This window comes from Xenia sp. Carnegie-2017, unplaced genomic scaffold (assembly GCF_021976095.1).
Source record: "Xenia sp. Carnegie-2017 unplaced genomic scaffold, XeniaSp_v1 HiC_scaffold_14, whole genome shotgun sequence".
NCBI classification, from domain to species: domain Eukaryota; kingdom Metazoa; phylum Cnidaria; class Anthozoa; order Malacalcyonacea; family Xeniidae; genus Xenia; species Xenia sp. Carnegie-2017.
The window spans coordinates 11,927,675-11,943,348 of record NW_025813447.1 but is presented as its reverse complement, the minus strand read 5'-3'; the positions used below and the strand labels follow the sequence as shown (position 1 = coordinate 11,943,348).

The window sequence follows — 15,674 nt, the reverse complement described above, 5'->3', positions numbered from 1 at the left end:
CTAATTGACGTCAATACATAAATTTGAGTTTTGATTGGTTGTTCTGCACCCAATCATTTTCCACAAAAACAAACACAATTCATCGCACAACTGGCACATCTTTTGTAAACAATTATTGATGATTTCAATAATGACGATAATACCATTGGGCATAACGAGTCTAATGGAGTATTTACATGGTGCATAAATAACTATTCTCTTTGAAATCGAATTTTTTGTTCTCCTAAGCCTGAGCTGTAACACCCCTGGGAATTGATTGAATTGAGCGAATTGCAGAATAATTATAACTTTCCACCAAATAACAAATAACAAATCACAACGAAAATAAGGGAAAATAATTGGGTCTCGTTTTGCAATTGATTTTCCAGAGATGTCGCAACAAAAAGAAAGATTTTATGGAGGGTATTTTTTTATAGATCCACTGAAAATAGTTACAATTCTAACACCAAGCAGCACGTGATGTCGTGATTGTATTTCAATAGGTGGATTGCATGTTACGTCACAGCAGCCATGTTAGTGGTCAAATACAAAAGAACATTTTATCAATGCCATTGTTGGCACAAGCCGACGTAGGTGGGTCACATTGTTTCATAATTCCATGGAGATTGGTTGCAATGCAAGAATAATTAAGAAAGTTAAAGATCATTGGGAAAAAGGGAGCAATTGTAGTAATTCAAAACACAAGTAACTACTACGAACATTTACTAGACCTATAGGGACATCAAAAATTATCAGGTTCATCAAGATCGGATTTATTGAGAAAACAAATAAGTTCTTATCTTTCCATTGTCCTAAAAGTCCACTACGATCTCCTTCTAACCCTTCAAAGACGACATCCCAGCTTTCATGATCTCATCAACCAAAAGTAGGTTAGTTGCAATCACAGTGCTTTAAAAAATAATTATAGAATACTTTAAATTTCCAGCAATACAACGAGGCTGTGTGATCAGAATTAAACGAAGTGCATTCTGACTCATTATATTGGAGGGTAATAACTATCAAATCAAGAAACGTATCTCCTATTTGTGGAAGTTTTAAAAAATAAATGAGACATCTTAAGAGTGGTTGCTTTAAAGTTTAATGAGCAGAAAAACAAAACTAACCAAGAATGCAACAGCTGTCGTTTGACGTTATAATTATCCCATATACCAAGATCTGCCGGAATGAAGGCCTCGCCAGAACTCAAGTCCACGCCAACAGGTTTACCAATATCTGAGTATTCTTCCTGAGATAATAAAGAAAATTGTAAAACAATGTTTTTTGAAGTGAGCAATTGTTATCTTTTTGTCCACGGTTTATAACAAACGAGATTATTTGTCTACATTGTAATGTCTATGGTTGTGTATTGGCTATTTTTCTTTTACCCAATCTGATAAATGTTCTCCGAGCAAAGCCTATCGCAGGTGATCTCGGGGTCTAATGGACGGAAGCTTGCTATTGCATCTCCCAAGTAGGATAGCGTGGAGGAGCCGAAATCTCCTACCGAAACGTTAACATGCGGCGTTCTAGTGCCTTACGCTTAAGGATGGACCGAAAATGGGATTTTTTGCTTTTGAATTTTATGTTTTTGTTTACAAGAGTTCTTATAAAATGAACTATAACATAAAACATACTGAAAACTTTCAAACAACTTTTCCGTTTTTTAGCGACGTTCTAGTGCCATTAATTTGTGAAAGTGTTGCCCAAGGGTATCGGGAAGCATTGATCGAAAACATGGTTTGGTTTTTTGCTCTCGAAATTTGTATTTTTGCATCTTCTCATAAAATGAACTGTAATATTGACAGAAAGTGCTATGTTTTAAACAACCTCTGCCTTGTTTTGACCATTTAAGTTTACTTTACACATTTTGATTGGTTTATATCTTTCTCATTTACTGTTTCACGTATCATGTATTAAAAATTGAATGTAGTCAAGCATATATCTTTTTCTTGCCTATCAACTTTGCATTAAAAAAATTTGCTTCACAAAAATATTTTACAAGAGTTGAATGGAAATATTTTGCCCATATTCACAAATCGCTTTTACGTGAAAAAGAATATTTTGCTTCGTCCATAAAATTTTCGTAAAGCCAATGAAAAGGAGTAACTTGACTAAAGCCTAAACGTTTTAAAACAGTTTAAGAAGTCGATCATTAAAAGCAAAAGCAGTTTAATTTTTTTCTATTTAATGAAACAATTTTGATAAAAAATTTCGCATTGAGTATGCAGAATCGATTACTAAATACTGACAATCGCAATGTTTATCGTACCTGCAGTTTAACAATAACTTCTTGCGGATCGTGACCAGAATTTTGGGCGAGTATTTTCGGAATTATGAGGAAGGCGTCAGCAAACGCCTATTAAAATATTAATTAAAAAGATTTTTTAGTCAGAAAAAAATGATATCTTTCAAAGTCTAACGAGATACTGCTTTATACTTCTTATAGATTGATACTTATAAGCCTGTAAGATGAAAAAAATTAAGCAGCAACTAAACGCAGGCTTAAAAACAATGAGCTCTTTTGTAGAAATAACTGATCATTAAATGAGTGCGTGGTCTTACTAAGATAGGTTATGAATCAAGACAATCTTATTATCCAACTCCTTGAAGACCAACCAGTAAAACATGTTGTACCCAACTCTTTGTAGACTAACCTGTACACCAAAAGTTATCAAGTACTTCTTGACTAACATTTACATGAAGTGTCATCAAGTACTTCTTGACTAACATTTACATGAAGTGTTATCAAGTACTTCTTGACTAACATTTACATGAAGTGTTATCAAGTACTTCTTGACTAACATTTACATGAAGTGTTATTGAGCTATTTGTAGTCTAACCTGTACACCAAATGTAATTCAACTATTTGCAGTCCAACCTGTACACCAAATGTAATTCAACTATTTGCAGACCAACCTGTACACCAAGTCTGGCGCGACCTTTAATTGTCTTCTTATATTCCATAAGAGTAGAGTAAACCGCAATTTCAAATGCACCGGCTCCAGGTACAACTGCACCATCATCGATGGCGTTCTTCACGGCACGTAAACCATCGTGAACAGCATCTTTGATCTGTGTCACGGTATGTCTATTTGGGCCTGGAAGCAAGAATATTGGACAGGGGAAGTCACATCGATCGAACTAAGCTTAGAATGAGGTGTGTCATGATAGTGCACATCATGCAGCCTCTCTAGTTATGTTTATGATCATAGAAATATGTTTCCGAAACGTATTTAAACTTGCAACAAGCGTAGGGTTAAGTAAGTCAAAAATTACCTTTGATCAAAATCGTTACTGATTGAGGATTCTTCACTTCCTCAACAAATGTAAATTTATCTTCTCCCTAAAAGAATGAAAAGAACAGTTTCATTATTGCTATTGATGAACAATTACAATGTTAATATAAGAAAGGACAATGCACTTTTAAAGACTACTGACTACACCAAGATTGCACGCAAACTAACTTTGACATACAAATTGGTAAAAGCAACTGGAAGATCTCAATACTTAATGACTTAAAGCCCAAACATTAACAATTCAAAATAACAATGACCTTGTAATACAAAACATTTGCGTAAGCCTTGCGCCATGTTACTTTTCCTGTATAATAAATATGAGTTAAATCTTACTCACTTCAGTTGTCGCTGGCAAGTCTAAGAATTAAAGAAAGGAACAAAAGCAAGTATGAAAACTTTTCAAGTTTTAACTCTGCTATACCGGTGACAAGCCTGGGACTTGCATCGTTTGCCATAAAGAAGATTGGAAAAGTTGTAATACAAATATTTTGTGTTACAAGATCATTGTTGTTTAGCACTGTTAATGTTTAGGCTTTGAAGTCATGAAGTATTGACATACCAATACATGTTCATACACAAGACCAGCATGACCAAGACATTCCAAAGTGAGATCATCAAATGAATTCATTGCCATTCCACCACATGCTAATGTTAACCTAAAATATTATTATTATGTATGACAATCATGCGTAAATACTAGAAATATTGAGTTGTACTCCACAGAGTTCACATACAAATAAATGTCCGTAATGTGCAAAAAAAAACTCTACAACAGCAAAACCCACGAGAAACTGATTGAAGCCCAAACAGTTAAAATAATTTGCTAGAAAATTAAAAGCGTCTCTAGGGGAACAACCTCTCTGGCAACAACGCGAGTTTCTATCATTAGTACAAAAGCAAGAAAAACATGTTCACGTGAGTGACAGATAAACGGAAAAAGACAATCTATGAAGTAAAGATATTTTAATGCGTATGGTTTACTTCAATAAAAAATATCAATAAGTATATGAATAATCATACCTTTCCATATTTCGTCTTTTGGCTCTTCTCAATGCAACAATGCCAGCTCTAGCCAACATATCCAAAGAGAATGGATCGATGCCCTAAACAAGCAAATAGTACATCGACACTCTGCAACCAATCAATAAGACAGAGATGTATATAATTTTAAACAAAATCTTCATAAAAAAAAACCACCAGTTTTAAAACTAATCAAAAATTTGCTTGTACGCTTATTTAAAGTTCACTTGAATTCTATTAAAGCGACGATTTGTGTACCTTTTGATTTATAACGACAAATCCTTTCTCGTTTCCATTACACACCTGTTATAAAGCAATGGTTTTGAGGAATATAAGTAAAGACAACTACCGCTGTACATAAATGTTGCTGACACTATAGTTTACCTTCTTTTTCAGTTCGATGACTTTACGAACACGATCGTCGATAAACTTTCTCTCGGACGCTACCAACTTTTCACGTTCTTCAGCACTTTTGTAGAAAAATCCTGAATTCACTTCACTACAAGAAAAAGACTTTTAGCGTGAAATGAAGTTGAAATGATAAAATATTTATCATCTGACAAATTCACTTTAACATTTTCATAGCATTCTGACTTTATATGTAATCATACAGTAACGCAATGACAACGATTTGCATCAATTTGTAAATTGAAACGGAAGTAAGCAATTATAACTTCTTTTTTTAACAGGTGGAAAATAACGAAATTTATAAATTCTTCTGAATGCAAAATATGTGAATTTAAATGGAAATTTGCGAAGTGCATTGAAAATCATCGTTCATCATGAGCTATAAAAGTATTTATTGACTATATCATTTATCACAGCAGACGTTAACAAACATATTGTGAAGATGCTTCAAATGAGTCAATGTGTCATGATGAAAAACATTTGACTGTTTTCCAAATTTATATTATATATTTATATCATTGTCAACCTCGTATAAAACGCATTTCAAATACTGACGTAATTGAACTCAACCAACGAGCTCAATTCAAGGGCACGATGCAAGGTGTTTTGAGATAAATCGATGACCATAGTTGGTAAATGGCAATCGTGGTATTATTTTCAAATTGCATCTACAACCATATATGGATAAATGTGCTACCGTTTCTTATCATCAGAGAGTATTTGGTATGCAAAGAAAGCTATTGTTTCAAACAGATTCTTAAATAACTACATATATGGACACAATGCCATCGTGACTTATGTAATTGTAGACAAGCAAAATTTTGAAAGACCAAAAGGTGGTTTTTCTTAGCACCAGTAATTAGAAATCAGCTCGTTTAATCCCCTGCGCCTGGATCATCACGTTGTAGTCGTGCAGGGGCTTAAGTACTTCACTGAAGGAAAACTAAGAATGATCCAAACCCGGTCTCCAAACTTCGATGTCGAACTCTCGGAACCAAACCTCCAACCTCTGCTGGCTTGATGAGACACACATGGAGGAGTGACTACCATACGAAACTACTAAATGAAGATATGATCTTCGCACTTTGCTGGACAATTTAAGCAATTGTCTCATGAACCTGAAAAATTCAGGTGACTCAACGGGACTCAATTTAGAAAACTACTACTAGCTCGTTTAACATTTCGTTTCAGTTTCCCAACATAACATAAAAAAATATGGATCGCAATGATCCCTATAAGCTTTGACAACGTTGTACACTAGAATTTAGCAAACTAATTTCTGTTTTAGGTATCATGCTGCTAAACAAACGAGCAATAATTAAAGACATGCCGGCACGCACAATGTATGATCGCGTGATCACGTGCAATTGTCGGTTGAATAAAAACGTTTTCAAAGTGAACGATCAAACAAATATGAACATCAACCAGTCAAAATCACATAATTTTAAGAGTTAAGCAATGCTTGAAAAACAAAACTATCGCTAAAAAGCGATTCCTTTGTAAAAAATCGTCAAATGAAATGTCAAATGAATAATTTCTTAGAAGACAATGAACTTATTAGTGCATAAAATTATTGAACCTTTGCAAAATAGTTTCATACAATTCCATAAATGGACGTAGTTTCACACCAGTCCATATATGGACATAGTTTCATACCATATATGGACAGAGCAAGGTAAATAGAAGTCAACCTATGTTTCACGTAAACATTTGTGACTATACAAGGTAATAGAGAGGACAGTTCAGCTCACAAACATCACAGAAGACATCGCAAGATATTGGACCTCAAGGAAATCATTTTTCCAAGGAAGAGAAATTTTCTACATAGAGTTAATGTGAGTTAATTAAATGAACTGTTTATTGCTTTAGTGCATTTAACATGTACAATTTATTTCTATAAAGTGAATTGATGTTAAGCATACAAAACATCATGGAGCAAAGTGAGAAAAATTCATCCATGAAAAATTGAAATAAAATAGTTTTCAATTTGGAGGAAAATTCACTTCAATTTGGCATTTCAAACGTAATAGTAGTATTAAAACCAGCTAATGTTCACTTAAACAGTTTAAAAAGAATTTTTAAAGACTTTTATGAAAGGTTTTATAAGTCGATAATTGAATTCATTTTTGCAAAAACTTTGGATAATACATGACCATATAAGTTGAGAATGGTACTTGTCAAGTGAAATAAATTATACGACAAACGAAAGTCAACAGACACTGCGTTCAAAGATAGAAAAATATTACTTTGAAATGAAATAATTATTGCTATGAGAAAACAATATGAGCATACAACCTTAGTAATATTACAAAAACGTCTAATTCTATGACCATATATGGGAATTATTGCAATACACAAATTATAGAAATGCGCATGCGTAATGTTTTGCATTAGTTTCGTTTTTACAAAATTTTAGCCACTTGCTATTGTGCAATATCCAAAAACCCAAGATTTTTACATATATGGACTTGTACGAAACTAAATTATTTTTGCAGATACGACTAAAAGGAGTTCGTCGGCGCTTGTAAATGAGAAAAAATCCTTTCACATTCATCAGAACAAAAGTTTATAGAACAGTTTTCGCGACAAACGACTATCTTTTGGCTGAAATGCGTGTTGAAATGGAATTCGTTCTTTTAGCAGTAATAATTGGATTTTTTGTGGGTTTAATTAAAGGCCTATTGATAGCAGTGGTAGCTGGAACATTTATTGGTGTAATTATGGGTCTATTGATTGGCGTAAAGATTGCCTTCATGATCACAAATCAGTTTGGTGAAAGCTACGATGATCAGTTTTATTGGCTGCAGCAGCTTGACGAATCAGACAACACAGCAGCAATGCCTCTATGAAAAATTTTTGTTCCTAGAACATGCCCTGATCACGTGGGGGGATTGGTCAAAATAAAATCTTGAATCTTGAAATTCAAAAAAAGAGTTTTAAAGTCACAAGACTGAAAAACTGAGCAAAAACGTTGGTTTGTACGCACGTATTCGTAATGACTCATCATATACCTTAAATGTTTGCAATGTATTTTTTTTTGCATATAATTCAATCAAGACATTCGAATATTACCTAATGAATCGATGTATGGCGAACTCAATACATTTAATATTACAGTACAATGCATGTTTAATTGAAGTACTAAAGAATATTGTTAAGCAAAATCCGTAACACAAATAGTATCGTAAAACTTAACTTCGACAAGGGCTTGTCAACAAGTCTAATAAAGAATATCAACTTCTTCAACGAAACTCACCTTTTTTCATACTCCATAGAGACATTACACGTCAGTATATAAGCATCAGTGACTTTCTTTTTCATATCAGGATGTCTTGCACCATGATCCATTACCAGACCACGAACAAGTCTATAAAACAATGCAGATTTTTTTAGCTTAGTCGACATGGCTCTAACTTTCAATGAAGACACTAGATTGCATGATAGAAACACTTTTGTGTTAACACCAGATCACTCCTGATGAACACACTAGATTGCACGATAGAAAAACTTTTGTGTTAAAACCAGATCACTCCTGATGAACACACTAGATTGCACGATAGAAAAACTTTTGTGTTAAAACCAGATCACTCCTGATGAACACACTAGATTGCACGATAGAAAAACTTTTGTGTTAAAACCAGATCACTCCTGATGAACACACTAGATTGCACGATAGAAAAACTTTTGTGTTAAAACCAGATCACTCCTGATGAACACACTAGATTGCACGATAGAAAAACTTTTGTGTTAACACCAGATCACTCATGATGAACACACTAGATTGCACGATACAAAAACTTTTGTGTTAACACCAGATCACTCCTGATGAACACACCAGATTTGAGTGAACAAGCCATGTTATCAAATCCTATAGTATGCTACCAAATGCGTACTTTGTATCAGCATCAGATTTATGAATCATCTCCATAATTTCTACCATGTGAAGATCAATATCCTCATTTTCTTTACGAATGGCTAACACAGCATCAACAACAGCCTATGAATATGATGCAACATTGAATATTTTCGCCCAACACTTGTTTTCAAATGGTTATTTAGAAAACAAATCCATATATTAATCTTGCCTCAAATATGAAATTGATGTATGTTGAAAAACTTAGTAAATTTCAAGAACACTGTCAACCAACTCATTAGTTCCATTACCAAGCATTCAACTCATGGAATAATGTGTTTTTTTTTTGATATTATCTCTGTCTTTACAAGTCTAGAGATCGATCACGTTTAAAAAATTCGTGTGTGTCAACCTCCTTCGTTTTTTCATGTTTTGACGACAGACAGAAACATCACATTTTAAAGAATAATTGCAACATATCAAACATACCAACACAGCATGAAAACAATATTAGATAAATCTACATATCTTGTAAGTCACTATTCACAATAAAGCAAGATAATAAAACAGACGCGCACTTAGGAATGACTACAGTTACATAAAACTTCTTCAAAAAACAAGAAAATCGCATCCAGAACATTTATAGGTAAATAAATGTGATATAAAAAGTTTGAATTACTTTTGTGGCAGAAAATTTCGAAAATGCTTTTTTGGTTCATTGCGTGTAACTCAGTTTCCGTCTAAAACTTAATTGTTCAGATAAAAACATCCTTGCCAGAAGATAGAGACTTTGACTTTTATCTCTGATATCCACTCCAGTCAACAAGGACGCAGCTAATGTAAGTGACCTGCGATCTAATCAGTCTTATGTGGGAAGACCGTATCAAAGCTGAAAGATGAACTCAGTGTTTTAACCAGTCGACTTGTGCCTCACAATATAAAAGTAAGTCAAACTCATCCTGTGAAGACCTGAACGACGGCAATTAGCGAATATAAGCTCAATATATTATATATATACATACGCACCTCCAAATACTCTACCCCGGTGAATATATACTCTACCTCCATCAATATATATACTCTATCTCCGTCAATATATATAATCTACCTCCGTCAATATATATACTCTTCCTCCGTCAATATATATACTCTACCTCCGTCAATATATATACTCTACCGCCGTCAATATATATACTCTACCTCCGTCAATATATATACTCTACCTCCGTCAATATATATACTCTACCTCCGTCAATATATATACTCTACCTCCATCAATATATATACTCTACCTCCATCAATATATATACTCTATCTCCGTCAATATATATACTCTACCTCCGTCAATATATATACTCTTCCTCAATATATATACTCCTCCGTCATATATATACTTTACCTCCGTCATATATATCTACTCTACCTCCGTCAATATATATACTCTACCTCCGTCAATATATATACTCTACCTCCGTCAATATATATACTCTACCTCCGTCAATATATATACTCTACCTCCGTCAATATATATACTCTACCTCCGTCAATATATATACTCTACTCCGTCAATATATATACTCCCTCCGTCATATATATATACTCCGTCAATATATATACTCTACCCGTCAATATATATACTCTACCTCCGTCAATATATATACTCTACTCCGTCAATATATATACTCTACCTCCGTCAATATATATATACTCTACTCCGTCAATATATATACTCTACCTCCGTCAATATATATATACTCTACCTCCGTCAATATATATACTCTACCTCCAATCATATATATATACTACCTCCGTCAATATATATACTCCCTCAATATATATACTCTACCTCCGTCAATATATATACTCTACCTCCGTCAATATATATACTCTACCTCCGTCAATATATATACTCTACCTCCGTCAATATATATACTCTACCTCCGTCAATATATATACTCTACCCCCATCAATATAGCTATAAAGTCTACCTCTGTCAAAATATCAGCCAGTTTTGTGTGAACTTTTGTCCTTAGAGATGTTTTGGCCACATTTATCAACGTATCTCTGTCCATATCGAATTTGACTTTGACCTTTTCTAAAACCTTGATATGTGAAATACAAAACAAATATTAAGGTTCGTCTAGTTAATATATACAACAATTAAATACTGACTAAAGTAAATGGTTTGAACCCGGGAGTATCGTTACATGTATGTAAATGTAGATCGTCCAGAATGGTATAGTCCTGAGAAGGACTGTTTTTGTCGTTGTTGACTGACGTTTCGACAACCTTAGCGGTAGTCATCTTCAGAGTCAAAAGTTTTTGACTGTTTACAAACATGTAAATACTGACTGTACTAAACAGTCATCGTATATCATACTAGTTAGACAATTTTAACTTTTTTCAACGTTGATGTGATTTGTTAAAATACATTTTCTGTCGTTTACGAGATCGTAAATTATAATTTATTGAATATGCATAAGTACCTCTAACGATTTCTCCTTTGCCAAATCAAATCCTTCTGTAACAATTCTCGGATGAAGACCCTAAATTATGAGTTTAAAAACAAAACATTTGCTTCAACAGATAAAACAACAAAATTATAAAAACTTAAACATGACCTTTTAAACTTGTTCATAAAAAGGTGTTAATGTGAAAAAGATATACAAAAACTCATGAGAGTTTAATTTATCTTCGTTTCGTCATTATCTATTCATTATGGTCACCAATATCTAATGAAAAGTGAATACCAACCTCTGATATGTATAAGTCGGCCTAAAATTTAAAGAAAGATTTGAAGTAAGGCCTTTTACAAGATATATGATATCAAATGAAACAAAATAATAGATTTTGATGATGCCGAGATAAAATTTTAAACATCCCTGATCTATTTAAGGAAAAAACAAAGGGTAAACGTAGAAATAAATGGACATTTCAACTTTACTATATTTAAGGTTTTCAATTGGAAAGAGTACTTATAATATCAAAGTGGATCATCATGGTTATTAATGTACATTCATACAATATGGGGGAATGCAAGGAACAAGTGAAATGATTTTAAATCAAGAAACAAATGAAATGAGTTAAGAGTGTAATGTGTTTTTACTTCTTTATTAAATGAATTTTTCTACCCCCACAAGCAACAAGAACATTAACAATCACGAAGAATATGCTTACAGGATAATCACATGCGATAATCAATAATAATATGTACAAGAAATCTGGTTGAATGTGCCTTTCACTACTAAAACTTTATGATAAAAGCAATGTTTATCTCTATTGATATCGACTTTATTTTGCAGAAAATATTTTATCATTTTGACACCAGTGCTCATACAAGTACAATCACAAAACTCCTTGATGTATACCTGCTTTAATAGATCACCAATAATCAAAACATTTGATGTTGTTCCATCACCTGTAATGTTATCCTACAATTATGATGAACAACAGATTTTGTGATTTAACTGCCAAATCATTATTTACTTTCACATTTCATAAGTTTTACCTGAGCTGTGGCAACTTTGGCAATCAGTGAGGCAGTTGGATGTTGTATTTGCTGCAATTATTTGCCAAACGATGATATTTTATCATAAAGCTGACCAAATGTACATTATTGTCTTGTCATAACAAGATAATTATATAAATTTATGTAGATTATTACCATTTCATGTAAAAGAACATTGCCATCCTTGGTAATTTTGATATCACCAGATCCAGAAACCAACCTGTTCATTATTAACATTATGAAGCTACGTAAACCAGTTTAAGTAGTGCTCAAATGGAAAAATAAATAGAAGAGAGGATCTAGAGGTATTAGTCACATCGCATTGTTGAACTTTATTTCTTCATTACTCATAAATATCCTCTAATATCCTCGGCAACCTATAGTCCCCCTCCCCCATTCGTCCCACCCTTGGGAAGAAAATCGGTTAACTCTTGTGACACTTGACAACATTTGTAATATAAAATATACTGGTCATCAATCATCACAGCATCTCAAGGAGAAGATACAATGAGTATAAAGTTAGCCAAAGACTGGCAGAAATCCTTGTTTGAAGTTCACATCCACACCCTTCAAAATGCCTAATACAATATGCTTTCATTCTTTAACGTATTTGAATTTATCATTCTATAGCTTGTGTGTTTATCATTGAACAGGGACTCGCAGATGACAATCATTATAAACACATTATAAAGACCGTGTTGCTGGCTAACTAAACACTTTAGAATTAAACTGTTTCAACAAAGTAATCCTGACGGCCGAACAAAAGCATGTACAAACACGTGCTGCAATGACGTTACAAAAAAGCTATTTTCCATTCATCTTACATTTTCATTGTGCCTTTGGGACCAAGGTTCGTTTTAAGGACATTTTGTAGACCAACTGCTGCACTTGTGTTAACTTGTAAGGCCGCAGCTGCTCGAGCAAATTCTGCTTTGGGATTTAAAGTTTGAATCGCCGCCATGATGCTAAGTATTCTGTCATGAGAGATACACGTTATGATAATGTAGTATAACAGTAAGCAATTTGGGTCATAATACTGTACATTTGGGGGTAACTAAGTACCACAATAAGATTGTAAAAGATCATCAGAACGCATTGGGAATACATCAATTTGTAAAAATGAGATCTCTTCAAAAAAAACCCTGCTTGGTGATAATAAACTGATTGCAAAGCCTGTCTCCTAAGGAATTTTATTTTAATTTTGTAAATGTATGACCTGACATTGAGCGACAATTGGGAAATCGGGAGTACGTCTAGGGACATTAAGGGATGTCCATAATCGGGCATGCTCGTTATGATGATTCAACAAAATAACTCAGATGGAAACAGGTGCCTATTTATATGCACGAGTCGCGAAGTAGTGCCACTTAGACGAATATCAACCATGGAGTACGTTTGTATTATTAATATCTTGAGCTGTTTTTGCGCTATTGCTATTCTATTTCTACTAGCAAACGAAATTACAGCAACAGGCGAGGTCGTTTTTGCTGTAAATTGTGGGGGTCCGGATCACACAGACCTTAACGGTGTTCATTATCAGGGGGACAAACTGAGCATCGGTACAGCATCGGACTTTGGCAAGCGATTAACGATTAGTCGTGTCGCACAGTTAGATCAAATACTTTATCAAACCGAACGTTACCATTTGTCAAATTTCGCGTACGACATTCCAATAAAGGACGATGGAGATTATGTATTGGTGCTAAAATTTTGCGAGGTTTACTTTCAAGGGCCTAAGTTAAAGGTAACTTTTTCTTTCTCTGACCCCCGTAAAATGTCGACTTAACCTTAAGAACAATCCAGAAGTTGTATTTTTTTGAGCTGGACAATGCCATTTGTTATGCACAAGCCTCTCAACTTTGCCCATCTATAATGATGTTTTAAGTTAGTAAAAAATTTGTTTTTCTTTGCACAAAGGATTTCCAATAGCTTCCTTCCTCTCAGCAACATAATCACCAAGATGGTTGTTTTATAGCTACCATGTCTTTAACATGGTGTTCAATTATTAATCATGGAATTTTTTAGCAGATTTTTGTATGGCATAATTTTTCATTTAACCTTCACTTTACCTGTAACATTTATGGAAATCGGCTTAATGTTAGAAGGCCACATATAGTATACTGCCATAATGTAACTATTTCAAACACCATCATCCATTCATAATGGGGTACAGCACTAGATAATGGGGGACAGCACTAGACAATGGGGGACAGCACTAGACACTGGTTAACTATTCTAAAAGAATTATGGTTTCATTTCTTTCCAATAAAGGTTTTTGATGTACGTGTAAACAATATTTTGGCGGTAAAGCTGTTAGATATTTATGATCGAGTGGGAAAAGCTGTTGCACATGATGAGTACATACCTTTCACCATTACAAAAGGTCAGATTTTGGTAGAGAATCAGATGACACGCTTCACTGGAAATTTACATGTGGAATTTGTTAAGGTAGGAAAGTGTGCTAGACAAAATATAGCGATAATAACAATTATCATTGATAGTGAATTGGCAACCTAGCAGTCAACTTTTTAAATGCCATTTAATCATTATTCACTTTTATACTGCAAGAGTAAATATTACTGACTCAAAATGAGCTCTTAAATGTTGAACATTTCTTTGATATTTAGGGGCATGATAACCCCAAGATAAATGCTATTGTTGTAATGAAAGGAAGTTTAGAAGGTTTGTACCTGTATGTACTGCAATGTACTGCAAATACCATGAAAAATAAAAATGCATGATATCTTTGTCTCTTAATAAAGATGTGCCTAAACTGCCTCCGCTACCTGGACTAAATGAAAACCAACGTGGGAATTTTGAAGAAGAACAGAGTAAATCTGATGATAGACCAGAACGACCAAGAAAGACATCAGGTCCCAGATCAATGGATCCTTATGCATCGGATGAAAGCAGCCTGCTGCTTCCACTTTTAATTGCATTAGGCGTCTTTATACCCACTTTATTTTGCTTGTGTAAACTTTAGTTCTGTTAAGATTGATTTTATCTGTCGCGTTTTTCACACGTAGTAGTCGCATTCACTTAACATTTATTTATTCAAAAATTCTATTGAAAGAAAGAGACGAATATGTAAATCACAGTTAAAAGTTACATGGAAATTTCTCAAAATGTCGTTGCTTTTGAGTTATCTTTCCTTCGTTATTTTCATCTTTAAACTATATTTCTCTTACATGGGTTCGTATGAAAAACGTGACAGGATAACCATATTTTGCCAGTTAATTTATTTGCTTGTAAAATTATTCAGTCAAAAATTACCTCAAAAAATAACGCAGACTACGATTTGCCAAAAATTTGCTTTGTGTTGTTTGGATTTTAGCAATCGCTTTATCGACAAAAAATTGATCGCTAATTTTTAAACGGAATTAACCAACATCAAAGTATGGTTTCATGTTAATTGGGATATTAAGCTTCACTCAGTCTTAAGCAACGTTCCATTGTATTTACAACTGTGGTGTTTTTGGCTGTACCATGTCATGCGATGAGAAGGTAGATTCCAGAAGGTTGATGTACGTTCAATACAAAGTAACCATTAGACATTTCAAATCATCGACGACTTGTTGAAAAGCAAACATGTTTCGGCATACTTTATGCC

General features: G+C 33.8%; 2 protein-coding genes across 2 annotated transcripts; one reads left to right on the top strand and one right to left on the bottom strand.

Moving 5' to 3' along the window:
- Positions 1-728: 728 nt before the first annotated feature.
- LOC124435652 (T-complex protein 1 subunit zeta-like) lies at positions 729-13,044 on the bottom strand. Its single transcript, XM_046985615.1, has 18 exons — positions 12,889-13,044; positions 12,221-12,284; positions 12,065-12,115; positions 11,925-11,987; positions 11,311-11,331; positions 11,043-11,102; positions 10,545-10,658; positions 8,597-8,700; positions 7,960-8,070; positions 4,680-4,794; positions 4,554-4,598; positions 4,296-4,378; positions 3,835-3,931; positions 3,256-3,322; positions 2,896-3,077; positions 2,249-2,335; positions 1,104-1,225; positions 729-888 (listed from the first exon to the last, which is right to left on the bottom strand). Exons 1-18 carry the CDS (start codon positions 13,023-13,025, stop codon positions 816-818), a joined length of 1,596 nt encoding a protein of 531 aa, XP_046841571.1. The 5' UTR covers positions 13,026-13,044; the 3' UTR covers positions 729-815.
- LOC124435654 (malectin-A-like) lies at positions 13,025-15,372 on the top strand. Its single transcript, XM_046985617.1, has 4 exons — positions 13,025-13,808; positions 14,336-14,512; positions 14,692-14,746; positions 14,827-15,372. Exons 1-4 carry the CDS (start codon positions 13,350-13,352, stop codon positions 15,045-15,047), a joined length of 912 nt encoding a protein of 303 aa, XP_046841573.1. The 5' UTR covers positions 13,025-13,349; the 3' UTR covers positions 15,048-15,372.
- Positions 15,373-15,674: the final 302 nt, after the last annotated feature.